This window comes from Nerophis lumbriciformis, linkage group LG07 (assembly GCF_033978685.3).
Source record: "Nerophis lumbriciformis linkage group LG07, RoL_Nlum_v2.1, whole genome shotgun sequence".
NCBI classification, from domain to species: Eukaryota; Metazoa; Chordata; class Actinopteri; order Syngnathiformes; family Syngnathidae; genus Nerophis; species Nerophis lumbriciformis.
In genome coordinates this window covers 39,559,962-39,586,767 of record NC_084554.2, presented here as the reverse complement: position 1 = coordinate 39,586,767, position 26,806 = coordinate 39,559,962, and the positions used below count along the sequence as shown (strand labels likewise).

Sequence of the window (26,806 nt, the reverse complement as noted above, 5' to 3'; positions counted from 1 at the left end):
AATACTAACATTGTTGGGTAAGACAGAATTTGGTTTTATTCTGAATCCAGTAAAACAGATTGGTGGTTTTAGCTGATAGAAAGACTTTAAGGTGTTTATATATGTTTATGTTTAAGTATTTGGCAGACGCTTTTATCTAAAGCGACATACATAAAAAATACATATAAAACAATCACTGTAAACATTACCATTTAAGGGATGAATGTAATACAAAATATCAATACAAAGTGTCAAGACAGAAAAAAACTCTGCTGCTGCAGCAACATAGATACAGTCTATAGGTCCCTAAGATTATATATATCTAATGTATTCATACATTGTTTATGTAGCATATACGCATGTATATATAACCTAATCATATTGTTTTTTGAACTTAAAAATAGCTGACCGTTTTTTTCCCCCCCTTCTCTGGGACTATATTCCCTGTTTTGATCTCGGATGTCTGGTCACTTATAGCAGTGGTCCCCAACCTTTTTATAACTGCGGACCGGTCAACGCTTGAAAATGTGTCCCACGGACCGGGAGGTGGGGTATGGTATTTTTATTTTATTTTTGTCATAAAAAAATACAATCGTGTGCTTACGGACTGTATCCCTGCAGACTGTATTGATCTATATTGATATATAATGTAGGAACCAGAAATATTAACAACAGAAAGAAACAACCCTTTTGTGCAAATGAGTGTAAATGGGGGAGGGAGTTTTTTTTGGGTTGGTGCACTAATTGTAAGTGTATCTTGTGTTTTTTATGTTGATTTAATAAAAATTAAAAAATATATATTTATTTTTTTTATTTCTTGTGCGGCCTGGTACCAATCGATCCACGGACCGGTACCGGGCCGCGGCCCGGTGGTTGGGGACCACCGATTTATAGCATATAAGAATATTCTATTACTGTTAAGCAAATTATTAATAATAAAACACGCCAAAACATGTGTCCTTTATCATAGCTACACGTATGACAAAAACACGTGAAAATCAGTGGTGTTCAGTGAGGTAAAATGAATTAAATGCGCTGACAGTTTGTGGTCCTGCCAACTTAATTGCACTGAGTGGAGCGGATCACCACTCCAAGATGGCGGCCACGCGTCTCGTCAGCGCCTGTAGGCAGTAGCGCTCGATGCTGCGTCTACTTATAAAATGTACACCGTGATGAAGAGGACCAATAAGACGGTCCCGCTAATTTGGTTATAAATCGCCGGGTGCTGAGGCAAGCGGTTACGGTGGTTGATTGGTCCCGCATGACAGGAAGTACTTTTATTTTGACACGTCCGGGTTTCACTACGCTTGTTTCCGCGGATGAATCCGGTGAAGCACGCCGGCGGGAATTTTACGTACCTGACGGCGGAGGAACAAGATGACGGTCCTGTTTAATTTCTGACGATTTGACGATAAACCACCGCGTCCCACTGGTGGCACGCCGGGCGCAAAGAGGCCAATGGCCGCCGAGGATGGTCCCCATGCATGCCCCACACGACTCGTCGGTTGGGGCTGTTTTAAAGATGAGTGAATCGTAAACACATATAAATGACAAATGTCGTTTTTTGAGTGCAATGTCGGTAAGTGGCCATGTTGAACAACATCAGTGCTTGATTTGAATTACTAAAATGAAATATTATATTCTAATTTTGACATAACACTCCCCTATTCATAGTTGCAGGTGGCTGTGGGGTCCCCCCGGCCCCCAGAAATGGTGACCCATGACTCCAGTCTGCCCTAACTCCTAATCCAGTCTTTATCATCCAGAGGATTTGCAAGGTAAAACCGGTCAGATTTTGTGGTACTTTTGGACCGAGTTGATGTCCTCCAGGAAACCAAATGTCCAAGTTTGACTTCTAGGACGAGTAAACGAGTCATAGAAGATAGTAGGTACGCCAGGTAGCAGATTAAAAGATTAAAGCAATTAGCGTCAATTGTCAACAGCGACCTCTAGTGGTCGTTAGTTTATTTAGCATAGCCGCTAGATTTATTTCATAATCTCGATCGGGTTTGGTGTCTGATTTGTGTGTGAATGTTTCAACCCTTGATATCATCCAAAATATTATACATAAACGACTTATCATCAGCATGCTACTGTGAATTGTTCTTGTTTGCGGTGACTCGGCCCTGCTGGTATCAGACAAGGACAAGTCACAGGTGGAGAAAATCCTCAGTGCTGAACTCTGTAGAACATGCACCTGACTCGCTGACAACAAGCTATCCATACACTTGGGTAAAACGGTTCCTGTTTGGGTCCCACATCAACCTTAAGAAAGTCAATGACTTCACTATAAAAGTGGGTGATATTGTTATCACCAGGAAAGATGAGGTCACCTACCTAGGTTCCATTCTAGAGGCTAATCTTTCCTGTGATAAAATGGCAACCAAGGTAATCAAAAAGGTCAACCAACGAACGAGATTTCTCTATAGAATCTCCTCTCTGGTCAACAAAAGCATCATGAGGATTCTAGCGGGAACTCTCGTGCAACCCTTTTTCGATTACGCATGCACCTCCAAAACCCTCAAATCTAAACTCCAAACATCCCAGAGCAAGCTAGTCAGATTACTTCTAGACCTCCACCCCAGATCCCACCTCACTCCTACCCACTTCTCCAAAGTGGGCTGGCTCAGGGTGGAGGACAGAGTAAAACAACTTGTACTGAGCCTAGTCTATAAAATCCACTACACCTCCCTGATACCAAAGTACATGTCAAACTACTTCCTTAACGTAAATGACCGCCATAACCACAACACCAGGGGGAGCTCCACTAACCACGTTAAACCCAGATTCCGATCCAACAAAGGTCTTAACTCATTCTCTTTCTATGCCACATCAATGTGGAATGTGCTCCTAGCAGGTGTAAAAGAAAGGGCATCTCTATCCTCCTTCAAAACCGCAATAAAAGTACACCTCCAGGCAACTTCAACCCTAAACTAACACCCTCCCCGGATTGTTAATAATCAAATGTAAACAATCAAATGCAGATACTTTTCTTATGCCTTCTGGTCCCTCTCTCTCTCTCTATGTCCACTACTTGCTGTACATATCCTACCAAGTCAGACCTACACTGTTTCAATGTCCATTTCTCTGTTCTCAATTGTTGATGACTGATGATAACAACCTAACCTAACCTAACCCCCCCCCCCTCCACACCCCGAATTGTAAATAATGTAAATAATTCAATGTATACACCCTGATGATTATCTTGTGTGATGACTGTATTATGATGATAGTATATATGATAGTATACAGTGGGGCAAAAAAGTATTTAGTCAGCCACCAATTGTGCAAGTTATCCCACTTAAAATGATGACAGAGGTCTGTAATTTTCATCATAGGTGCACTTCAACTGTGAGAGACAGAATGTGAAAAAAAAATCCAGGAATTCACATTGTAGGATTTTTAAAGAATTTATTTGTAAATTATGGTGGCAAATAAGTATTTGGTCAATAACAAAAATGCAACTCAATACTTTGTAATATAACCTTTGTTGGCAATAGCAGAGGTCAAACGATTACTATAGGTCTTTACCATTTTTGCACACACAGTAGCTGGTATTTTGGCCCATTCTTCCATGCAGATCTTCTCGAGAGCAGTGATGTTTTGGGGCTGTCGCCGAGCAACACGGACTTTCAACTCCCTCCACAGATTTTCTATGGGGTTGAGGTCTGGAGACTGGCTAGGCCACTCCAGGACTTTCAAATGCTTCTTACGGAGCCACTCCTTCATTGCCCGGGCGGTGTGTTTGGGATCATTGTCATGCTGGAAGACCCAGCCACGTTTCATCTTCAAAGCTCTCACTGATGAAAGGAGGTTTTGGCTCAAAATCTCACGATACATGGCCCCATTCATTCTTTCCTTAACACGGATCAGTCGGCCTGTCCCCTTAGCAGAAAAACAGCCCCAAAGCATGATGTTTCCACCCCCATGCTTCACAGTAGGTATGGTGTTCTTGGGATGCAACTCAGTATTCTTCTTCCTCCAAACACGACGAGTTGAGTTTATACCAAAAAGTTCTATTTTGGTTTCATCTGACCACATGACATTCTCCCAATCCTCTGCTGTATCATCCATGTGCTCTCTGGCAAACTTAAGACGGGCCTGGACATGCACTGGCTTAAGCAGGGGGACACGTCTGGCACTGCAGGATTTGATTCCCTGTCTGCGTAGTGTGTTACTGATGGTAACCTTTGTTACTTTGGTCCCAACTCTCTGCAGGTCATTCACCAGGTCCCCCCGTGTGGTTCTGGGATTTTTGCTCACCGTTCTCATGATCATTTTGACCCCACGGGATGAGATCTTGCGTGGAGCCCCAGATTGAGGGAGATTATCAGTGGTTTTGTATGTCTTCCATTTTCTGATAATTGCTCCCACAGTTGATTTTTTCACACCAAGCTGCTTGCCTATTGTAGATTCACTCTTCACAGTCTGGTGCAGGTCTACAATTATTTTCCTGGTGTCCTTCGACAGCTCTTTGGTCTTGGCCATAGTGGAGTTTGGAGTCTGACTGTTTGAGGCTGTGGACAGGTGTCTTTTATACAGATAACGAGTTCAAACAGGTGCCATTAATACAGGTAACGAGTGGAGGACAGAAGAGCTTCTTAAAGAAGAAGTTACAGGTCTGTAAGAGCCAGAGATCTTCCTTGTTTGAAGTGACCAAATACTTATTTTCCACCATAATTTACAAATAAATTCTTTAAAATTCCTACAATGTGAATGCCTGGATTGTTTTTTCACATTCTGTCTCTCACAGTTGAAGTGTACCTATGATGAAAATTACAGACCTGTGTCATCATTTTAAGTGGGAGAACTTGCACAATCGGTGGCTGACTAAATACTTTTTTGCCCCACTGTATATCTGTATCATGAATCAATTTAAGTGGACCCCGACTTAAACGAGTTGAAAAACTTATTCGGGTGTTACCATTTAGTGGTCAATTGTACGGAATATGTACTTCACTGTGCAACCTACTAATAAAAGTCTCAATCAATCAAATTAGAAACATAACTTCATATTTTTTGCAACATAATTCTTTGACTCGTCTTCTTTTGAGTTACTTAAAAACAGCAGAGAGTTTCTGTATTATAAAGGATCTTTGACAAGCGTTTTTGCTGACACACTCTTGTCATGTAGAATCAAGATTCAAGATTCAAGATGCTTTATTGTTGTCCATTCTTTAACATGTACAAGACACATAAGAACTGAAATTTCATTTTCGGCACAGTCCCACTAAGACAGGGGTCGGCAACCCGCTGCTCTGGAGCCGCATGCGGCTCTTTGATCACTCTGATGCGGCTCAGCTGCATACTTACCGCCCCTCCTGATTTTCCTGGGAGACTTCCGGATTTCAGTGCCTCTCCCAGAAACAAATATTCTCAGATTTTCACCCTAACAATTATAATACGGGCGTGCCGTGGTGGTACAGCATTTAACACCCTCTACAACCTGTACTAACTAACTAACTGTTGCATGCAACTGCTGCTTGTACACTAGGTGACAGCAAGGCATACTTGGTCAACAGCCACACAGGTCACACTGACGGTGGCCATATAAAACAACTTTAACACTCTTACTAATAATGCGCCACACTGTGAACCAAAACCATACAAGAATGACAAACACATTTCGGGAGAATATCCGCACCTTAACACAACATTAACACAACAGAACAAATCCCCAGAATCCCATGCAGCCTTAACTCTTCCGGGCTACATTATACACCCCCCCTACCACCAAATCCCGCCCACCCCAACCTTGCTCCCCCCCAACCATCAACCCCCCCCCCCCCACCTAGGTTGAGGTGGGCGGGGTTTGGTGGTAGGGGGGGTGTATAATGTAGCCCGGAAGAGTTAGGGCTGCAAAGGATTCTGGGTATTTGTTCTGTTGTGTTTATGTTGTGTTAAGGTGCGGATGTTCTCCCGAAATGTGTTTGTCATTCTTGTTTGGTTTTGGTTCACAGTGTGGCGCATTATTAGTAAGAGTGTTAAAGTTTTTTATACAGCCACCGTCAGTGTGACCTGTGTGGCTGTTGACCAAGTATGCATTGCTGTCACTTGTGTGAGTTAGCAGAAGCCTCATACATCCTGTGGCTGGACCGACACGCTCTTTGTACAGGTTGTAGAGGGCATTAAATGCCGTGCCATAATGGCACGCTCGAGAGAATAATTGCCTTGAAATTATTCGTAGTCACCTGTTAAAATCGGGATGGTTGGCAAGTATGACGCTGTCAAGCGCGATTCATATAAAACTCGCGGGCCGCAGTAACATTGAATTTTCATATTAAGGAGTGGTCGCGTGTCTGAGACTCCTGGTTTATACATAGCACAAAGCAAAAAAAAATTGTATGTAGTGTTATTTCATTTTTAATTTCAACAGAGTTTTGTGGCTCCCATTGTCTTCTTTAATTTGTGAAACTGGTCAAAATGGCTCATTGAGTGGTAAAGGTTGCCGACCCCTGCACTAAGAGCAGACATACGTTACAAGGGGACAAGACGGGACCGCCAACGGATCAGCCATTTACGGCGCTCCTTAAAAAAGGTGGGAAAAAGGTGACATTGGGAAAGGGGGAAGAGTAAAAAAAATATCAGTCTAAGGCTGGACCCTCAGGAGGGGCCCAGACTGAGTCAGAGGAAAAGACCTCACATAGCATGGCACACATAAACATGATACATGTAATCACAACAACTCGCAAGCGCTACTCAGCCGTCCACAACCCCGGAGGAATTAAGCAGTGGTGAAGGCGTTGATGGTGGGAGGGGAGGGTGTGTGCATGTATGCCCAATTAACTTGGGTGAGATGTTGAAATGTTTTTGTGGACTGGGGCCGATCTCAAAGTTCGACACCAGGTGTTGTTGAAAAAAAGGAAGGTGAAAAGCGTCCATCGTTAAGGAGTCCTCGGGGGAGTTCTTCAGAAGAGCCTGTTCCTGATAGCATCAAGGCCATTCGAGGGAGTCAAATCGTAGATTAAGATGTTGTTTTCTTCGAGCAGTCAAAACAATGACCTGCCTGCTCTGTGTGTCCGTGCTGGATCTCTCAAATTCAATTGAATTCTTCCTTCTCAGCAAGCTTCTCCAAGATGAGATCCATTTTGCGATTCAAATCAGAAATCGCAGAAATGCTTTTGCAGTTGTTTATTAAAAATGTCCGAAGGCTTCTGTTGGATAGACGATCTTCGACAAGTATGTATTTAAAACATCAAAGCCTTCCTGTCATAAAAATGATCTTTGACTATAGGTTTAAAAAAAAAAAAAGAGTATCTGTGTTGGCCCTGCGATGAGGTGGCGACTTGTCCAGGGTGTACCCCGCCTTCTGCCCTAATGCAGCTGAGTTAGGCTCCAGCACCCCCCGCGACCCTCAAAGGGACAAGCGGTAGAAAATGGATGGATGGATGGAGTTACTTATAATAGAGAGTTCCTATCGTAGAGGATCTATGAAAAGTGTGTTATTTCTGGAAAACGAATAGAGAGGATCTTTGACTAGTGTTTTTTTTCTGGAGATCTTTAAAAATAGCAGTGCATACCTGTCATGTAAAATATATTTTTTTGCTGTTTATTAAAAACATCCTGTCGGATAGACGCCCATTGATTCGTGTTTTTGCAATAGGTGTTTAAAACAGCCAAGTCTTCCTGTCATATAGAGGATCTTTGACTAGTTTTTTAAAATTAATTACTTAAAAACAGCAGAGAGCTCCTGTCTTACAGAAGATCTTCGATTAGCCTTTTTGCAGTAGGTCTTTAAAAACAGCAAATTTAATCTTTGACTAGTGTTTTTGAATGAGTTACTTAAAACAGCAGAGAGTTACCGTCTTATAGAGGATCTCTGACTCGCGTTTTTTCAGTAGATCCCCAAAAACATCAGAGTGGTCCTGTCATATAGACGATCGTCGACTACCATTTTTGCAGATGTCTTTGAAAACAGTAAAGCCTTCCTGTCATATAGAGTATCTTTGACTCACATTTTTGCAGTAGCGCCTTAAAAACGGCAGAGTGCTCCTGGCCTTTAGAGGATTTTTGACTTGCGATTTTACAATAGTTCCGCAAAAATGACAGAGCGCTCCTGTCAAATAGAGGATCTTTGACTAGCGTTTTTGCACTAAAGTGATACAAGCGTCAGAGGATCTTTGACAATTGTCAACATCTAAAGTAAATGTAAACATTAAATCCTTCCTGTCATGAAGATGATCTTTGACTAGCTTTTTTAAAAATGAGTTACTTATTATAGAGACTTCCTATCTTAGAGGATCTATGACAAGTATGTTTTTTCTGGAAAACGAATAGAGAGGATCTTTGACTAGTGTTTTTTTCTGGAGATCTTTAAAAATAGCAGTGCATACCTGTCATGTAAAATATCTTTGACAAGTGTTTTTTGCAGTTGTTTATTAAAAACGTCCTGTCGTAGACGACCATTGATTCCTGTTTTTTGCAGTAGGTGTTTAAAAACAGCAAAGCCTTCCTGTTGTATAGAGGATCTTTGACTAGTTTTTTTTTAAATGAGTTACTTAAAATCAGCAGAGCGCTCCTGTCTTACAGAAGATCTTTGATTACCGTTTTGCAGTCGGTCTTTAAAAATGACAAATTGTTCCTGTCATATAGAGGATCTTTGACTAGTGTTTTTAAATGAGTTACTTAAAACAGCAGAGAGGTCCTGTCTTATAGAGGATCTCTGACTCGCATTCTTTTGTCGATCCTTAAAAACATCAGAGTAGTCCTGTCATATAGACGATCAATTTTGCAGAGGTCTTTGAAAACAGCAGAGCCTTCCTGTCTATTAGAAGATCTTTGAATTACATTTTTGCAGTAGAACCTTAAAAAACGGCAGAGGGCTCCTGGTCTTTAGAGGATTTTTGACTAGCGTTTTTACGATAGTTCCGCAAAAATTACAGCGCTCCTGTCAAATAGAGGATCTTTGACTAGCGTTTTTGCAATAAAGTCTTACAAGCATCAGAGGACCTTTGACAAATGTTTTTGAAGTTGTTTATTTAAAAACGTCAAAGGGCTCTTGTCAGATGATCTTTGACTATCGTTTTTGCATTAGATTTTTGAAAACGTCAGAATTAGAGGTAGAGTAAATAATTTATTTTTAGATGCGTCGCAATTTGGACATGGACGATTATAAGATATATTGGTAACGTCGATAATCGATTTATTTATTGTAAATCAAGTAATGCAGACTGTTCTAAAATTTGACTGATTGCAGCGAGTCACCTCACTGAGAGATCTGACCAGCTCCTTTATGTTCCAGTTTTCAACACATTTCCATGAATTTGTTAACAAAAAACATGGGAATTTCTTATTACAAATGCACTGGTTTTGAAAGTTGCAAGTGATAAACGCTTCCTTTAGTGAAATTAAAATACATGTGAAAGTGAATTACATGAATTAAAGATGTATCAATAATCGATTTTTAATCGAATCGCCTTTCTTGAATCGTAAAAGTAATCGAATCGTGAGGTGGCCAAAGATTCCCACCTCTAGTCAGAATGTTCCTGTCTTATATACGATCTTTGACTAGTGTTTTTGCATTAGATTCATAAATTGCATAGTGCTCCTGTTTTATAGAAGATCTTTGGCGATCATTTTTGCTGTAGCTATATATCAATCAATCAATCAATGTTTATTTATATAGCCCTAAATCACAAGTGTCTCACAAGCCACGACGACATCCTCGGTTCAGAGCCCACATAAGGGCAAGGAAAAACTCACAACCCAGTGGGACGTCAATGTGAATGACTATGAGAATCCTTGGAGAGGACCGCAGATGTGGGTGACTCCCCCCACCCCCCCCCCCACTCTAGGGGAGACCGGATGCAATGGACGTCGAGTGGGTCTGACATAATATTGTGAAAGTCCAGTCCATAGTGGATCCAACAGAATAGTGAGAGTCCAGTCCATAGTGGATCTAACATAATAGTGAGAGTCCAGTCCATAGTGGGGCCAGCAGGAGACCATCCCGAGCGGAGACGGGTCAGCAGCGCAGAGATGTCCCCAACCGATGCACAGGCGAGCGGTCCACCCCGGGTCCCGACTCTGGACAGCCAGCACTTCATCCATGGCCACCGGACCTGTGTGTCTCCCCCTCCACAAGGGAGAGGGGGGCAGAGGAGAAAAGAAAAGAGACGGCAGATCAAATGGTCTAAAAAGGGGGGTCTATTTAAAGGCTAGAGTATAAAAAATAAGTTTTAAGATGAGACTTAAATGCCTCTACTGAGGTAACATCTCTAACGGTTACCGGGAGGGCATTCCATAGTACTGGAGCCCGAATAGAAAACGCTCTATAGCCCGCAGACTTTTTTTGGGCTCTGGGAATCACTAATAAGCCGGAGTTCTTTGAACGCAGATTTCTTGCCGGGACATATGGTACAATACAATCGGCAAGATAGGATGGAGCTAGATCGTGTAGTATTGTATACGTAAGTAGTAGAACCTTAAAGTCACATCTTAAGTGCACAGGAAGCCAGTGCAGGTGAGTTTTAGTAACACTCTTAATGTGTGACTCAAACGAGAGAGTTGGGTCGAAGATAATACCCAGATTCTTTACCGAGTCGACTTGTGTAATTGTTTGGTTGTCAAATGTTAAGGTGGTATTATTAAATAAATGTCGGTGTCTAGCAGGACCGATAATCAGCATTTCCGTTTTCTTGGCGTTGAGTTGCAAAAAGTATATAGACACCCTCCTGTCTTTTAGAACATCTTTGAAGTGTTTTGGTGTAGATTCCTAAATACAGCAGGGCCCCTCTGTCATGCGGAGGATCTTTGACGAGGGTTTTTTTCCTTAGTTACTTGAAAACAGCAGAGAGTTCCTGTCACCTATAGGATCTTTGACTATGCTTCTATTATTAGAGCCTTTGCCCCGTTTTAAACATTGGCCAGGGGAAGGGGGACTGACGTGATTTTCATTAGGGCCGCGGATGCTTTCAGGCAGCAGTGAGCCTGGGAGCGGTTGCTATTGGTAACGGTTTGGCTCACTTAGATGGGGGGGGGGGTCTCGTGTTTTAGGGTGCAGATAGAGAGCTAATATAATGTGCGTAATGTTCAACACACACCTTGCCGTTTCCTCCACCTCCATCAGGTGCATGCTGGGAAGTGTCCCTCCATTTGTGTCAAGTGCAGTTCGCCATCCATCTGTTCGCATCCTCGTTTGCCTCCCCCACCTCTATCTTCCTCCTCCTCCTCGATAGCGCTGCTGAATTATTCACCATCAGTGATCGGAGGAGAGAGGAGGAAAAAAGAGAGCAATGGAGGCATTTACGGGGAGCCGTGAGTCAGCAGTGAGCGTTTGAGCGAGGGAATCGATACCTTTTTGGTGATACAAACGGATGCTGCAAGATGCTTAGAGTCTGTGCGTGTAAGTGTGTGTGTGTGTGTGTGTGTGTGTGTGTGTGTGTGCGTGCGTGTGTGTGCTGCAGCAGGCAGCATTAGCGTAACGAGAACGTGTTAGCAGCCAAATATTTTTGTGAAAGGAGGCGGCGATGGGAGACAGCTACGTGTACCGGCGACTTCCCTACGCCAGAGGAGGCGAGGAGGGCGACGAGGAGGAAGGAGAGGAGGGAGGAAGGATGCGAGAGAGTGTCGGACGACAGATGGTAAAAAAGTTGTGAAGGAGAAATACCTTTTGATGATTGTGTATTGTTTATGGATCTTTTTACCGTTCAGTCCCTCCAGGGCTTTTTTTGTGATTGTTGCGACCTAAAACACTTGAATTTGCAGAAGCTTTGTTTTTAAAACGTTGCTGCAAAAGTAGACATTTTTAAAATTAACTTGTGATTTTATTATTCTGTTTTTTTTAGTTTCTTGTCACCTTAACCTAAAAAAGCACAGGATTTCAACATCATTTGGAAAACAAATACTCTAACGTTTTACTCGTTTTCTACTACACAGGCACTATACACCAGATGGCCGTAAAATAACATATTCAGTTCACTATCAATTACTGCACTGTTTTAATTGATAATAACTAAGGATGTCCGATAATATCAGACTGCTGATAATATCGGCCGATAAATGCTTTAAAATGTAATATCGGAAATTATCGGTATCGGTTTCAAAATTATCGGTATCGGTTTCAAAAAGTAAAATTTATGACTTTTTAAAACGCCGCTGTGTACACGGACGTAGGGAGAAGTACAGAGCGCCATTAAACCTTAAAGGCACTTCCTTTGCATGCCGGCCCAGTCACATAATATCTACGGCTTTTCACACACACAAGTGAATGCAAGGCATACTGAGGGTGGCCGTGTAAACAACTTTAACACTGTTACAAATATGCGCCACACTGTGAACCCACACCAAACAAGAATGACAAACACATTTCGGGAGAACATCCGCACCGTAACACAACATAAACACAACAGAACAAATACCCAGAACCCTCTTCCGGGACGCTACAATATGCACCCCCCCGCACCTCAACCCGCCCACCTTAACCTCCTCATGATCTCTCAGGGAGAGCATGTCCCAAATTCCAAGCTGCTGTTTTGAGGCATGTTGAAAAAAAATAATGCACTTTGTGACTTCAATAATAAATATGGCAGTGCCATGTTGGCATTTTTCCCCATAACTTGAGTTGATTTATTTTTGGAAAACCTTGTTACATTGTTTAATGCATCCAGCGGGGCATCACAACAAAATTAGGCATAATAATGTGTTAATTCCACGACTGTATATATCGGTATCGGTTGATATCGGAATCAGTAAGTAAGAGTTGGACAATATCGGATATCGGTAAAAAAGCCATTATCGGACATCTCTAATTATAACTAATGAGAGTAATAATTCATTAATACTGCATAAAGAAACACCATCAAAGGTGTCTTTATTGTCAGCTCTGTGGTCCACATATTGCAGACATTCTCCGTGTAAGTGTTTGTTCATCTTACACATTCATTTATGTTCAAACTCATTCTTCCCTGCACGTTAAGAGCATTTGTGAACTGTTGAGAGCGATAAATAGCGCTAATTTTGGCTGGTAAATGCGAGATGATGCAAGATTATATTATTATCACACTTCAACATCTCTAACATGTAAATGCCTCTTTGCGAGGTCAGCATTGCTAATAAAAATATGTTTTTAAATTGTTTTACCCTGGATAAATAAAGGTTAAATATATAAATAGATGTAAAGTAGGAAGTCGGGACAATGGAGTGTTGCTAAATGTTTATATACTTCATTACCCAGAAGGCTTAGCGCCGTAGACGGAAGCTGTAAGTAGTTCTGAGCTTTGTGGAAGAATGACAGTTGTGCCGTTTGAGCAATGAAGAGTTGATATATTGTTACACGTTGTTGTTCCTGCTTCGTCTACACAAGAAACAAACATACGTTTTGATTTGACAGATGACGTGCGAGTTTGAGCACTGCTTAGACAAATTCCGTTGACGAAATTGACGCAAATGTGCAGGGATGTCTTTAGACAAAAATGCGAGGTTGCGCCTAATTTGTGGTAATTGGTTGAATTGGCGCAATCGCAACATCGCAAATTCCTGGAGGGATTATATCTGTACGATATAACTATGTTTTAGAGAGTGATTTTCAAACTGTGGTACGCGATTTCCATCTAGTAGTATGCCAAATAATCACTTAAATTATAAAGTGTTTTATTTTCCTATTTTCAAACACAGTTTTACTGTTCAAACTATGTGTAATGTTACAGCGGCCAAAAATATTAAATATACTTTACTAAATAAAATCTGTGCCTTGTTTTTAATGAATACTTAGACCTACTACACTACTGTATTTTAATGTTGGTCATTGTGATGATACGCGGAGAGCCAAGTGTTTCTGAGGTGGTACTTGGTGAACAAAGTTTGACAACTACTGATTTATGATAACCAGCGCAGCCTAAAAAAATGATGTAGGAGTACAATTGAGAAGCTGTTGTAGCCAAGCAGCTTGAATCCTGATCTGATCCAGATTGCACAGCAGTGTAAACTGTGATCTGGTTCATACTTGATTACCTTTTACCAGTATGATGCTATGTAATACACTGATTCATTGTTGAATACGTTTGGGGATCTTTTGAATAAAGTGATATTTGAAAAATATAAACAACTGAAAAATGCAAGTCATACAGCAGAGCCTTGGCAGTGCATTGCAAACATTAGCATTTGAAGCTACGGCTGTAGGCGACCTCTGAAAGTTTTTTGTAATGACCTCCACAACTCATAGACCCCACACGTGCATAGTGACAGTAGTGTGGTGTGTGTAGATGCAGGGCGAGGAAGGCACCGAGTGGCTGCTAGAGCTGCTGACCGACGTCCAGCTGCAGCAGTACTTCCTGCGCCTACGCGACGAGCTCAACATCACGCGGCTCTCGCACTTCGACTACGTTAAGAACGAAGACCTGGAGAAGATCGGCATGGGGCGCCCGGGTAAGCACACCACCTCCCTGCTCCCTGAAATTAATTTAACGTCATTGGTGGTGCTCTGCTGCTCCAGGTCAGAGGAGGCTGTGGGAGGCCGTCAAGAGGAGGCGAGCGCTTTATAAACGCAAGTCCTGGATGAGCAAGGTGGAGCCCCACACACACACACACACACACGCGCACACACGCACACACACGTTGTGCATAATCAATTTGTTTTGAGTTTATTTGGAACTTTTTTACACATATGTACATACATACATGTGTATACATATGTGTATATATGTGTATATATATACACGTGTATATGTGTTTACATATGTATGTATACGTTGTGTAATTCGTAAATAAAAACAGAATACAATGATTTGCAAATCCTTTTCAACTTATATTCAATTGAATAAACTACAAAGACAAGATACTTAGTGTTCGAAATGAGAAACTTAATTTTCTTTTGCAAATAATCATTAACTTAGAATGTAATGGCAGCAACACATTGCAAAAAAGTTGGCACAGAGGCATTTTTACCACTGTGTTACATGGCCTTTCTTTTTAACAACACTCAGTAAACGTTTGGGAACTGAGGAGACTCATTTTTGAAGCTTTTCAGGTGGAATTATTTCCCATTTTTTACTTGATGTACAGCTTAAGTTGTTCAACAGTCTCCGTTGTGGTATTTTAGGCTTCATAATGCGCCATACATTTTCAATGGGAGACACGTCGGGACTACAGGCCGGCCAGTCTAGTACCTGCACTCTTTTACTAAGAAGCCACGCTGTTGTAACACGTGGCTTGCCATTGTCTTGCTGAAATAAGCAGGGGCTTCTATGATAACGTTGCTTGGATGGCAACATATGTTGCTCCAAAACCTGTATGTACCTTTCAGCATTAATGGTGTCTTCACAGATGTGTAAGTTACCCATGCCTTGGGCACTAATACACCCCCATACCATCACAAATGCTGGCTTTTCAATTTTGCGCCTATAACAATCCGGATGGTTCTTTTCCTTTTTGGTCCGGAGTACACAACATCCACAGTTTCCAAAACCAATTTGAAATGTGGACTCGTCAGACCACAGAACACTTTTCCACTTTGCATCAGTCCATCTTTGATGAGCTTGGGCCCAGCGAAGCCGGCAGCGTTTCTTTCGTTTTGCATAGTAGAGTTTTAACTTGCACTTACAGATGTAATTACTGACAGTGGTTTTCTGAAGTGTTCCTGAGCCCATTTGGTGACACACTGATGTCGCTTTTTGATGCAGTTCCACCTGAGGGTTCGAAGGTCCGTAATATAATCACTTACGTGCAGTGATTTCTCCAGATTCTCTGAACCTTTTGATGATATTACGGACCGTAGATGGTGAAACCCCTAAATTCCTTGCAATAGTTCGTTGAAAAATGTTATTCTTAAACTGTTCGACAATTTGCTCACTCATTTGCTCACAAAGCGGTGACCCTCGTCCCATTCTTGTTTGTGTATGACTGAGCATTTCATGGAAGCTGCTTTTATACCCAATCATGGCACCCACCTGTTCCCAATTAGCCTGTTCACCTGTGGGATGTTCCAAATAAGTGTTTGATGAGTTTGAGTTTGAGTTTGAGTTTGAGTTTATTTCGAACATGCAAGTATACAACATGATACATCACAATCTCCAGTTTCTCTTTTCAACATGTTCGAAAAGGAGTAGGAAGAAGCAGAGCTTATTTAATCCTACCCCTTTTCTTTTACATAACAGTTGCTAAAACTTTTGTTCACTTCCTGTTCTCAATTTATTCACAATATACTCCATAAGTAATCACAATAAAATAAGTAAATAAATGATAATTGGTGAAGTAAGTTACATTTCATATGTTGAGATAAGTAAGATTATTTTGTGAGTGAAAGAATAAAAGAATGGATGAGTTAAATAAATTCAGAATGTTTATCATGGTTCTTCTTCTTTGTACTTTGTAAACACTTTAAGTTTGAAGAGTTTCTTGAAGTGGATCATATTAGTACATTGTTTGATTGCTTTGCTTAATCCATTCCATAATTTAATTCCACATACTGATATACTGAAGGTCTTAAGTGTTGTACGTGCATACAAATGTTTTAAATTACATTTCTCCCTAAGATTATATTTCTCCTCTTTTTTTGAGAAGAATTGTTGTATATTCTTGGGTAGCAGGTTATAGTTTGCTTTGTGTATAATTTTAGCTGTTTGCAAATTCACTATGTCGTAGAATTTCAGTATCTTTGATTCAATAAATAAAGGATTTGTGTGTTCTCTATATCCAACATTATGTATTATTCTAACTGATCTTTTTTGTAACACCGTTAATGAATGAAGTGTACTTTTGTAATTATTTCCCCATATTTCTGCACAATAACTCAGATATGGTAACACTAGTGAGCAGTAGAGAATATGAAGTGATTTTTTGTCTAGAACATGTTTTGCTTTATTCATTATTGACGTGTTTCTTGCTACTTTATGTAGTATATTTTTTACGTGAGATTTCCAGTTCAATTTATCATCAATCATTATACCAAGAAATTTGGTTTCATTTACTCTTTCAATTTCTATTCCGTCTATTTGTATTTGTGTTTGACTTTCTCTTCTACTGTTACCAAATAGCATTATTTTAGTTTTACTGAGATTCAACGATAGTCTGTTTTTGTCAAACCATCTTTTTAATTTGTTAATTTCTTCTGTTATTATTTGTAGTATCTTCTGTGTGTTCTCTCCTGAACAAAACGCTGTTGTATCATCCGCAAATAATACTAACTTTAAATCTTTTGTAACTTTACAAATGTCATTTATATATAGATTGAATAATTTAGGTCCTAGTATTGATCCCTGAGGTACACCACAGGATATATTTAGCGTTGTAGAGGTGTGTTCGCCTACCTTCACGTATTGTTTCCTGTTCATTAGATAACTTCTTATCCAGTTTAAGACTAACCCTCTGATGCCATATCGTTCTAGTTTTTTGATTAAAATATTGTGATTAATTGTGTCAAATGCTTTAGTTAGATCCATAAAAACTGCTGCCGCACATTTTTTATTATCTATAGCATTGGTAATTTCTTCTGTAATTTCAATTAAAGCCATCGAAGTTGAAACATTAGCTCTGTATCCATATTGATTTTTTTCGAGTATTCTATTTTTATTTATGAAACTCTCTAATCTGTTATTGAACAGTTTTTCAATGATTTTAGAAAATTGTGGAAGTAAGGAAACAGGTCTATAATTTGTAAATTGATGTTTGTCGCCAGTCTTGTAAATTGGTGCATGAGCATTCCTCAACTTTCTCAGTCTTTTTTGCCACTTGTGCCAGCTTTTTTGAAACATGTTGCAGGCATCCAATTCCAAATGAGCTAATATTTGCAAAAAATGGCAACGTTTCCAGTTCGAACATTAAGTATCTTGTCTTTGCAGTCTATTCAATTGATTATAGGTTGAAGGGGATTTGCAAATCATTGTATTTTGTTTACGATTTACACAATGTGCCAACTTCACTGGTTTTGGGGTTTGTGTATCTATATATATATATATATATATATATATATATATATATATAATTTTTTTTGGACACACCTTCTCATTCACAACACAACTGATGGTCCCAACCCCATTGATAAAGCAAGAAATTTCACTAATCAACCCTGATAAGGCACACTTGTGAAGTTAAAACCATTTTAGGTGACTACCTCTTGAAGCTCATCGAGAGAATGCCATTAGTGTGCAAAGCAGAGCAAAGAGTGGCTATTTTGAAGAAACTAGAATATAAAACATGTTTTCAGTTATTTCACCTTTTTTTGTTAAGTACATAACTCCACATGTGTTCATTCATAGTTCTGATGCCTTCAGTGACAATCTACAATGTAAATAGTCATGAAAATAAAGAAAAGGCATTGAATGAGAAGGTGTGTCCAAACTGTTGGCTTGTTAGGGACGTCAAAAGTCCAATATTGCACTGTTTGTGTAACTTCCATCCATCCATTTTCTACCGCTTGTCCCTCTCGGGGTCGTGGGGGAGTGCTGGAGCCCATCCCAGCTGCACTCGGGCAAAAGGCAGGGTACACCCTGGACAAGTCGCCACCTCAGCGCAGGGCCAACACAAATAGACAACATTCACACTCACGTTTGTGTGTATAACTTATTGCATGAAATGATTTCTCTGCTTTCCTCCCATCAGGTGTTTCCCGTGAAGCGGCCCGACGCCGACCCACAGCAGCCCCTCCCACTGGGCGCGTTGTCCAGCGGCAGCGGGGCCACTCCCACCAGCGACTCTGCGGCCTCGCTCACGTGCCTCATCCGAGAGTCTGAGCTGCAGTTGTTCGAGCGCTTGGGCGACGGCACGTTCGGGGTGGTGCGCAGGGGCGAGTGGAGCGCCCCCAGCAGCCGAGTGGTGCGTTGGACTGTCAAAGGTCAGCATTAAACTTTGTGAGCGTCCTCCGTCTTTCTTTCGGTCCCGCAGCTGTCAGTGGCGGTGAAGTGTCTCAAGGCCGGCGTGCTGGACTCGGACGGGCTGGACGACTTCATCAGAGAGGTGAACGCCATGCACTCGCTAAGCCACCAGAACCTGATCCGCCTATATGGGATTGTCTTGACGCAGCCCATGAAGATGGTGAGCGACACACATGCACACATGCACACACACGTGCACGCACACACTCACTCCTATTGTGGCTCGGCTGTGTCCAGGTGACTGAGCTGGCGCCATTGGGCTCGCTGTTGGACCGTTTGAGGAAACGTCAGGGTCACATTCTGATCTCTGCGCTGTGCAACTACGCCGTGCAGGTCAGTTTTCAGACGACGAGAACGCCGACGTTGCAACATTGAGTGTGTGCACTTCTTGTCCTAGGTGGCATGTGGCATGGCCTACCTGGAGCAGCGTCGTTTCCTCCACAGGGACCTGGCGGCCCGCAACGTGCTGCTGTCTACCAACGACTTGGTGAAGATCGGAGACTTCGGCCTGATGAGGGCGCTGCCGTCACACGCCGACCAGTACGTCATGGAGGAGGGCCATAAAATCCCGTTCCCATGGTAATGAGGCATCTGGAGTTGGACATCATCCACACATCCACTAATGCAGGGGTGTCCAAACGTATTCCACTGAGGGCCGCACATTGAAAATCAAAGCATGCATGGGCCATTTTGATATTTTTCATTTTCAAAACAATACATTCTAAAGTTGTTTTTTTTCACCTTTTGGGCTCTCCTCATGTTTGGTCCCGGCGACCCGGAAGGGTTTCAAATCATAAAAATGCTAAAAATAAGTTGTATGTTATTAATTTCCTTTTATTCCACACTTACGGTACAGTAAATCTCTCGATCAACTTCAGGTCTATTTCTCGGTAAAAAGTAATTAATTTTTTAAAAAGTTTTAAGCCCTTTTTGGCAAAACCCTGTTTTTATGGCAAAAACACAAAATATGCATTATTTTCCTTTCCAAAAAATTCTAAGTGGAATATTTGATGTGAAGTAAATTGAGCCCTAAATAGTTCCATAATTCATAACATTAATTTAATTCATTATTATTTTCTGAGCAGTGAGAGTTAAAAAAACAAAAAAACCCACAAAATTTAAAATTTTTAAAACTTTCAACGCTTAAGTCTAAATCAACTTTAGGACTATCCGTCGATCATAAGTTTTTATTATTTTGTCATGTTTTTTTTAAAAATTGTTTTATGCCCTTTCATTTCAAAGTATGTTTTTTTTTAATGGCAAACTCACAAAATATGCAATATTTTCCCAAAAAGTTTTTCAAAAGTTGAATTTTTGATGTGAAGTAATTGGAGCCTTGAATGGGTCACTAATTCATAACAACATTGATTTTGATTCAAACATAACAAATAAAAAAAATTACAGTATTTTTAGAATGTGCTTCGGCCACATTTTCTGGACTATAGAGTATTTAAGCCACACCCCCTAAAAAGTATATATTTTGAATTGAATATATTTTCCATATATTAGGTGCACCGAACTATAAGCCGCAGATATATATGTTGTGAAATTAGTTATTTACACAAAAGGATTGTGTAAATGTTTATTTACATTCCTTAATTGTTTCCAAACAGTGCCTGTAACATGGCAGTAAAACGGCTGATCAAACAAAACAGAAGTCATCGCCCTGGACCCACTAGCTGTGGAAGCTGGCTCTCTAGTCAGCTAAACAGACTCAATAACTCTACAGTGACATTTTGGTGAATTTACTGAGGAATTTGTGAAACTGAAACAATACAAAAAGAATGCAGTTGTAAGTTAATAATACTAACTCAGACACTCGTAAACAAGTTAGCACATTAGCTTAAATCACATCACGTTGGCACGTACAAATATGCATGAAAACACTCCCAACACACATCAGTGACGGTTTCGTAGGTAAGAATTGTTTTAGTTATATTGTAACATTTACAAATGTTACTTGGAGTGATGAATGAAGAATCCATACGAGTGGAAACGCTGCGGACGATTAGAAGACGGAACGGCACTTCTACTTCCGGTACAAAGCTTCAAACAGCAGGAAACACTGTAGCCGTACAGCCAGCAGAACCTGCAGTGAACAAACTATTCCAACAGATGGCACCACAACACAAACAAACACAATTTAAGTGTCTTTGCATGTGTTTAATGAAAATTATTTGTATTATGGCCGTCAGAGAAGAAAAATCCATAAGTTAGCCGCACCGCTTTATAAGCCGCTTATAGTCCGGAATTTACGGTGGCTCTGTGCCGCAAATGACCCACGGGCCACACTTTGAACACCCCTGCACTAATCTTTGTGTGATTCCCTCCAGGTGTGCTCCGGAATCTTTGAAATCCCGCAGCTTCTCGCACGCCTCCGACACCTGGATGTTCGGGGTGACCCTTTGGGAGATGTTTAGCCATGGACAGGAGCCATGGATGGGCCTGAATGGAAGCCAGGTGCTTAGATACAAGTCCTGCCTTCACCATTCCAGAATTTGGTCCACTTTTGCTGACAGGGCGTTTTCTCGCAGATCCTCCACAAAGTGGACGTGGAGGCTGAGCGACTGTGCAAGCCGGATGACTGTCCTCAGGACATCTACAACGTCGTACTGCAGTGCTGGAGCCCCAAACCCGAGGACAGACCCACCTTTGTCGCCCTCAGGGACTTTCTGATGGAGGTAGAACACTTTTTCTTTAATGTGGAGATCTTATGACGAGCGCTAACGAGAGATGGGCGATATCCTCAAATATATATTCCAGCCTTCTGCGATAATTATATAAATCACAAATTATGTGGCATATAAATGATAATAAAGTGGAACATGGATTTTGAACTTAATTAGTTCTTCGAAATGTTCGTATAGTGAAGCAAATTTCTCCATAAGAAACAATTGAAATATGAATTATAAGTTGCAGATTCGACACAAGTCCATATTTTAAATGTAACTTAGATATTGGGTTTCACAATGTAAAGCGCTTTGAGTCACTTGAGAAAAAGCGCTATATAAATGTAATTCACTTCACTTCACTTATACACTTTAATCACAATATAAAGTGCTATACAGAGGTGATGCATCAACTTTGTATTTATTAGCAAGCCAAAAAACGATGAACTGTCCTGCTCTGCCAACACTCGCACACACATTGAAGTCCCTTTGGTGCCCTCACAAACGATCAGAAATCACAAAAACGTAATTTTTACAACCATATTGCTACAATAATAAACATTTTAAAAAGTAATCATTAACATTGGCAAAGGAGGAGCTAACGAGAAAGCAGCAGACAGCTAGAGAGAGAATAGAATCTCGGAGAAGGGCCGTCCGTGTTTGTGTGCCTTGAAAGACACGCTGCTGATAGCTCTTCTCTCCGCTGTGAAATAAGTCTGCTTTGGCATATTTTCAGAAAAGTTCAGTCTCATCACAATTAAAACTTGCTGTAGTACGATGCCTGCTTTCATCAATTTCCCCATACTTGTGAGCGCCATTAATGTACTCCTTACAAATAGTCCTATTTTTTAAATTATTATTTTTGGAACTCCACAGCGATTCTCTCTTCCTTTCCACGCTTGTCTGTTGTTTTTTTGGAACTCCCGTTGAGTTAGCAAAATGCACAAAACTTGTTAACAGGCAAAAAAAAAGAAGAAAAGGGCCCACACCCTGAGAAGTGAAGTAAAGGGCTCCACTTCCCCAAAAATGCTGCGCCCTGCTTTTTGTCTGCATGCATGACACAAAATGAAAGTGTTCATACACAGAGACATATATGGCTTTATCTCAAAGTTCCCAAATCGAGGTGTTTGTAAATCGAGGTTCTTCTGAAAAGCCCTTCCAAAATGGTTTACAAAGGCTCCTTTAGCTCCTGACGTATGCAGTAACAAATTGTCACTTCTGATTGTATTATTTTCTCAAAAACTATTAATAATATTCTTGTTATTTTTTGTTGTAATATGGCTCTATCTACACTTTTGTTAAAATGTAATAATCACTTATTCTTCTGTTGTTTCAGTTTTGACCGATACGACAAATGTGCGTTTCGATCCAATACCAAGAAGTAGTTACAGGGTCATACCAATGCTGATACTTCAAATTTTCAACATCACTAAATGATTGCATTTTTGATCACAATCGTAGTTAGGCAACAACACAGAGTGTTATTTCCCTGTTACGTTTTATTACATGCAATATTCTGAACAACGTTAAATCAGTAGTGCAAAATAACTAACTATTGGCTCTTATTTAAGTCCTTTGGTCTTTGCCCTTAAAGTCCTCCTGTGTCCAAGGAGTCCTGAGTTTGTAAACTATAACAAAATCGATTTTCTTATAACAAGAAATATCGATCTAATAACTGTAGTATCAACCATATTCTGACGGTGTGTTGTGTAGCATGTTTAGCTAAGTTAGCTGCTAGCGAGGACACTACATTACGGTCGCCCACTTGCAGCTGCCAAATTAGCGGGACACACCTAGAATGTGTCATCAACATACATTATAACGATATGACCATAGTATTAAGAGCTCTGTCCTCGGCCAAATGTGTATCATTTATATCAATATCGTGCAATCCTAGTGCTAATATCCTTCTTTTTCAGACCATGCCGACAGACATGAGAGCTCTCCAGGACTTTGCGGAGGAAGGCAAGCTTGAGATTCAAATGAATGATGTCATCGCCATCATAGAAGGAAGGTCAGTTCTTCAACTCCTCATCCATCTTCCCGTTTATGCTTCACACATACTTTTGTTTTAGTGCGTGTGCGAGACAACTGCACAAAGCATCATCTGTTGATGTCACATTCCTCGCGTGACTGTCGAATTACTGAGCGCCTATGTGCCAGCTTGCGGAGTCCCAGGTGGCGCCCTCATGTGTCCGCGTGTGCTTCTGCAGGGCAGAGCACTACTGGTGGAGAGGCCAGAACAGGCGAACGCTGCGCATGGGCCAGTTCCCTCGCCACGTGGTGACGGCGGTGGCGGGCCTGTCCGCACACGACATCAGCCGGCCGCTCAAGCACTCGTTCATCCACACGGGACACGGGGACACCGACCCGCACCGTAGCTGGGGCCACGCCGACCGCATAGACAGGTCAGCGGTGCTTAGAATGCTCACTCTTGGTACTTGGGCTCCGTCTTGTGGTACACGGGAACAGTACAAGGTATTTTACCGACGTGAGTACAACTAATATAGCCGGTGAAGTTTATTAAAAAGGTTGTTTGAATGATATTAACAAAGTCCAAGACGACCTACACCCACTATCAAAAATGCAAAATGCTTCTTTTAGCTGATAGCCAAACCTAACTCAGTCATAACGTTATCAAAGCTTACCGTTAAGCATTTACACAATGCACCAGTATTATATATATATTAATTAAGAATTTGATGTAATTAATCTATTTGTGGCATTGTAAGAGAGAGCTATGAACAATGTTTTGTCCTGCATCTCCTGTCACATAACTGTGGTGCATTCAAGGACACTCTATGAAAAGCTACTCAGTGGCCTAGTGATTAGAGTGTCCGCCCTGAGATCGGTAGGTTGTGAGTTCAAACCGGCCGAGTCATACCAAAGACTATAAAAATGGGACCCATTACCTCCCTGCTTGGCACTCAGCATCTAGGGTTGGAATTGGGGGTTAAATCACCAAAAATGATTCCCGGGCGCGGCACCGCTGCTGCCCACTGCTCCCCTCACCTCCCAGGGGGTGAACAAGGGGATGGGTCAAATGCAGAGGACAAATTTCACCACACCTAGTGTTGTGTGACAATCGTTGGGACTTTAACTTTAACTTTAACAGAGGCGTCACTAAGCTTTGAAGACATGGGTAAGTTTAACCCACAGGAGATGCACTGGCAATAATATTATCATCGGATTAAAGATCCATTATTATGATTCGTATTATCCACAAGGCGTATGAAACTTTGGGCACCTAACGATTCGATCCGATTTAGATTCCTGGGGTGACAATTCGATTCAGAATCGGTTCTCGATTTAAACAGATTCTTGCAATGTATTATTTGGTTTAAAATGTATGGAACTTTCAAATTAGGTTAGAGGTTAAAAAAAAGCTCCTTCTGATTGCATGGAGATGGCCTAAAAATGTATTTCTAAAAATGTATTACTGTAAAAAAATGTATTACAATTTCTTCTTTTTTTTTTTTAATTTTTTTTTTTATCTATTTTTGAAAATTATGAATAGATTTAGATCCGAATACATTTTTTGTGCACCCCTAATTTACTGCTGATAATTATACATGAATAAACTAATCTCTACTTTACAAATCAAGGAAAACTTGACAAATGTATTTATAATCATATGATTATTTGAATTCATATTTTGGTCAATTTATATAGAATTTATTGGCACTTTTTTGTAAAAACAAAACAGATCTCGTCTAGATACGATAAAACCATCTTTCAAGTCTAAAACCTAATTAACGTTTTTACATGTGTTTTTAAAAAAAATGTTTTTTTTGTGTGTGTATGGGGTGGCGGTGTTGGGTTCAGCGTGGGATTAGTGGCCCTTCAGGGTGCAGAATTTGGTGCTTCTTGCAGCACAGTATCTGTGCAATGCAGTTACTATGAATGTCCACTGGGGCGCAGCACTGCACCACAGACTGCAGCCTCCACGATGACATCACTCAATGCAAACAACAACCCTGATACTAAATCATCTCTTGTCCTCTTCAGTCTATATTTGGGGAACCCCATGAAACCCCCAGATGTTCTCGGAGTGGACCCTTGCATGTCAAGACCGACCAAGCTCCCCAACCGGGCCAAGAGTAATAAAACAAGACTTTTTAGTTGTCGTTTTTAACAAAGACTGACATGTAAAATGTGTTCTACTTCCTTGAAGAGCAACCACCTCCTCGCCCTCCTCAGCCCGCAGTGCTGCTGAAGAGTAAGTGTCCCCTCTGCTGTCCGCCATGTCCAGCCACGTCCTCTTGACTCCTCTGATGTGCCCTCAGAGCCTTACTACGATTCCGTGATGGAGGATTATGACGATGAGGAAGACGACCCCACCAGCGCTCGGCCCGGCTTAAAGAGGGTCGGCGTGACCCTGGGCCTCAAGCTCCGCCCATGGGAAGGCTGCGGTGGCGGCGCACGCGCGGACGCTGGCGAAGTGTCGCTCATCGACTTCGACGACAGCTTCAGCTCGACCACGCCCTCACCGCTCACCGAGACGCAGCAGCCAGATGAGGACACGCTGAAGGTGCGCTTTGCAATTTTTTTACAATCCCAAAAAGGGTTGCACGATACAGACAATATAAATATGAAAGAGCTTTTAATACTGTCATCATATCGTGATAATGCATGTTGATGGGACATCTTAGCTGTGTCCCGCAAATTTGAACAGCAACAAGCAAACAAAGGCGTCCTTAATAAAATGTCCTCACTAGCGTCCATCCACAGTGCGAAGACCGCAAATAAACTAAGTAACATTATCATTGGAGGTCTACAGCAGGGGTGTCCAAACGTTTTGACTTGAAGGCCGCATTGGGATAAATATATACAGTGTGTGTGTGTATATATATGTGTGTATATATATATATGTGTGTATATATATATATATATATATATATGTGTATATATATATATATATATATATATATATATATATATATATATGTCTTAATAAGGTTATCCAAAAAATAGTGCTCAATACCGTAGTAGAGCGCAATATATGTATGTGTGGGGAAAAAAAATCACAAGACTATTTCATCTCTACAGGCCTGTTTCATGAGGGGGGTACCCTCAATCGTCAAATCTCCTGACGATTGAGGGTACCCCCCTCATGAAACAGGCCTGTAGAGATGAAATAGTCTTGTGATTTTTTTTTCCCCCACACATACATATATATATATATATATATATATATATATATATATATATATATATATACACACACACATATATGTGTATGTATATATATATATATATATGTGTGTGTGTGTGTGTATATATATATATCAGTGACGTGCGGTGAGGTTGATGGCTGGTGAGGCACTGACTTCATCACAGTCAGATTTACAA

General features: G+C 41.0%; 1 protein-coding gene across 5 annotated transcripts in view; it reads left to right on the top strand.

Moving 5' to 3' along the window:
- The first annotated feature begins 1,258 nt into the window (after positions 1 to 1,258).
- The window catches only part of tnk2a (tyrosine kinase, non-receptor, 2a), a 37,589-nt gene continuing 12,041 nt past the window's right edge, over positions 1,259 to 26,806 (top strand). The window contains exons 1-16 of one of the 5 annotated variants that reach the window (XM_061965136.2): positions 1,259 to 1,558; positions 1,654 to 1,757; positions 11,439 to 11,561; positions 14,181 to 14,343; positions 14,411 to 14,481; positions 18,514 to 18,726; positions 18,796 to 18,945; positions 19,023 to 19,118; positions 19,183 to 19,364; positions 21,119 to 21,245; positions 21,320 to 21,466; positions 23,374 to 23,468; positions 23,668 to 23,862; positions 25,463 to 25,554; positions 25,629 to 25,673; positions 25,741 to 25,985. In XM_061965136.2, the coding sequence (XP_061821120.1) occupies positions 11,448 to 11,561; positions 14,181 to 14,343; positions 14,411 to 14,481; positions 18,514 to 18,726; positions 18,796 to 18,945; positions 19,023 to 19,118; positions 19,183 to 19,364; positions 21,119 to 21,245; positions 21,320 to 21,466; positions 23,374 to 23,468; positions 23,668 to 23,862; positions 25,463 to 25,554; positions 25,629 to 25,673; positions 25,741 to 25,985 (1,935 nt within the window). In that variant the 5' untranslated portion in view covers positions 1,259 to 1,558; positions 1,654 to 1,757; positions 11,439 to 11,447. Of the gene's footprint in view, positions 1,559 to 1,653; positions 1,758 to 11,054; positions 11,324 to 11,438; positions 11,562 to 14,180; positions 14,344 to 14,410; positions 14,482 to 18,513; positions 18,727 to 18,795; positions 18,946 to 19,022; positions 19,119 to 19,182; positions 19,365 to 21,118; positions 21,246 to 21,319; positions 21,467 to 23,373; positions 23,469 to 23,667; positions 23,863 to 25,462; positions 25,555 to 25,628; positions 25,674 to 25,740; positions 25,986 to 26,806 lie in introns of those variants that run through there. The other 4 variants (XM_061965133.2, XM_061965137.2, XM_061965135.2 and 1 more) reach the window with 4 other exon arrangements.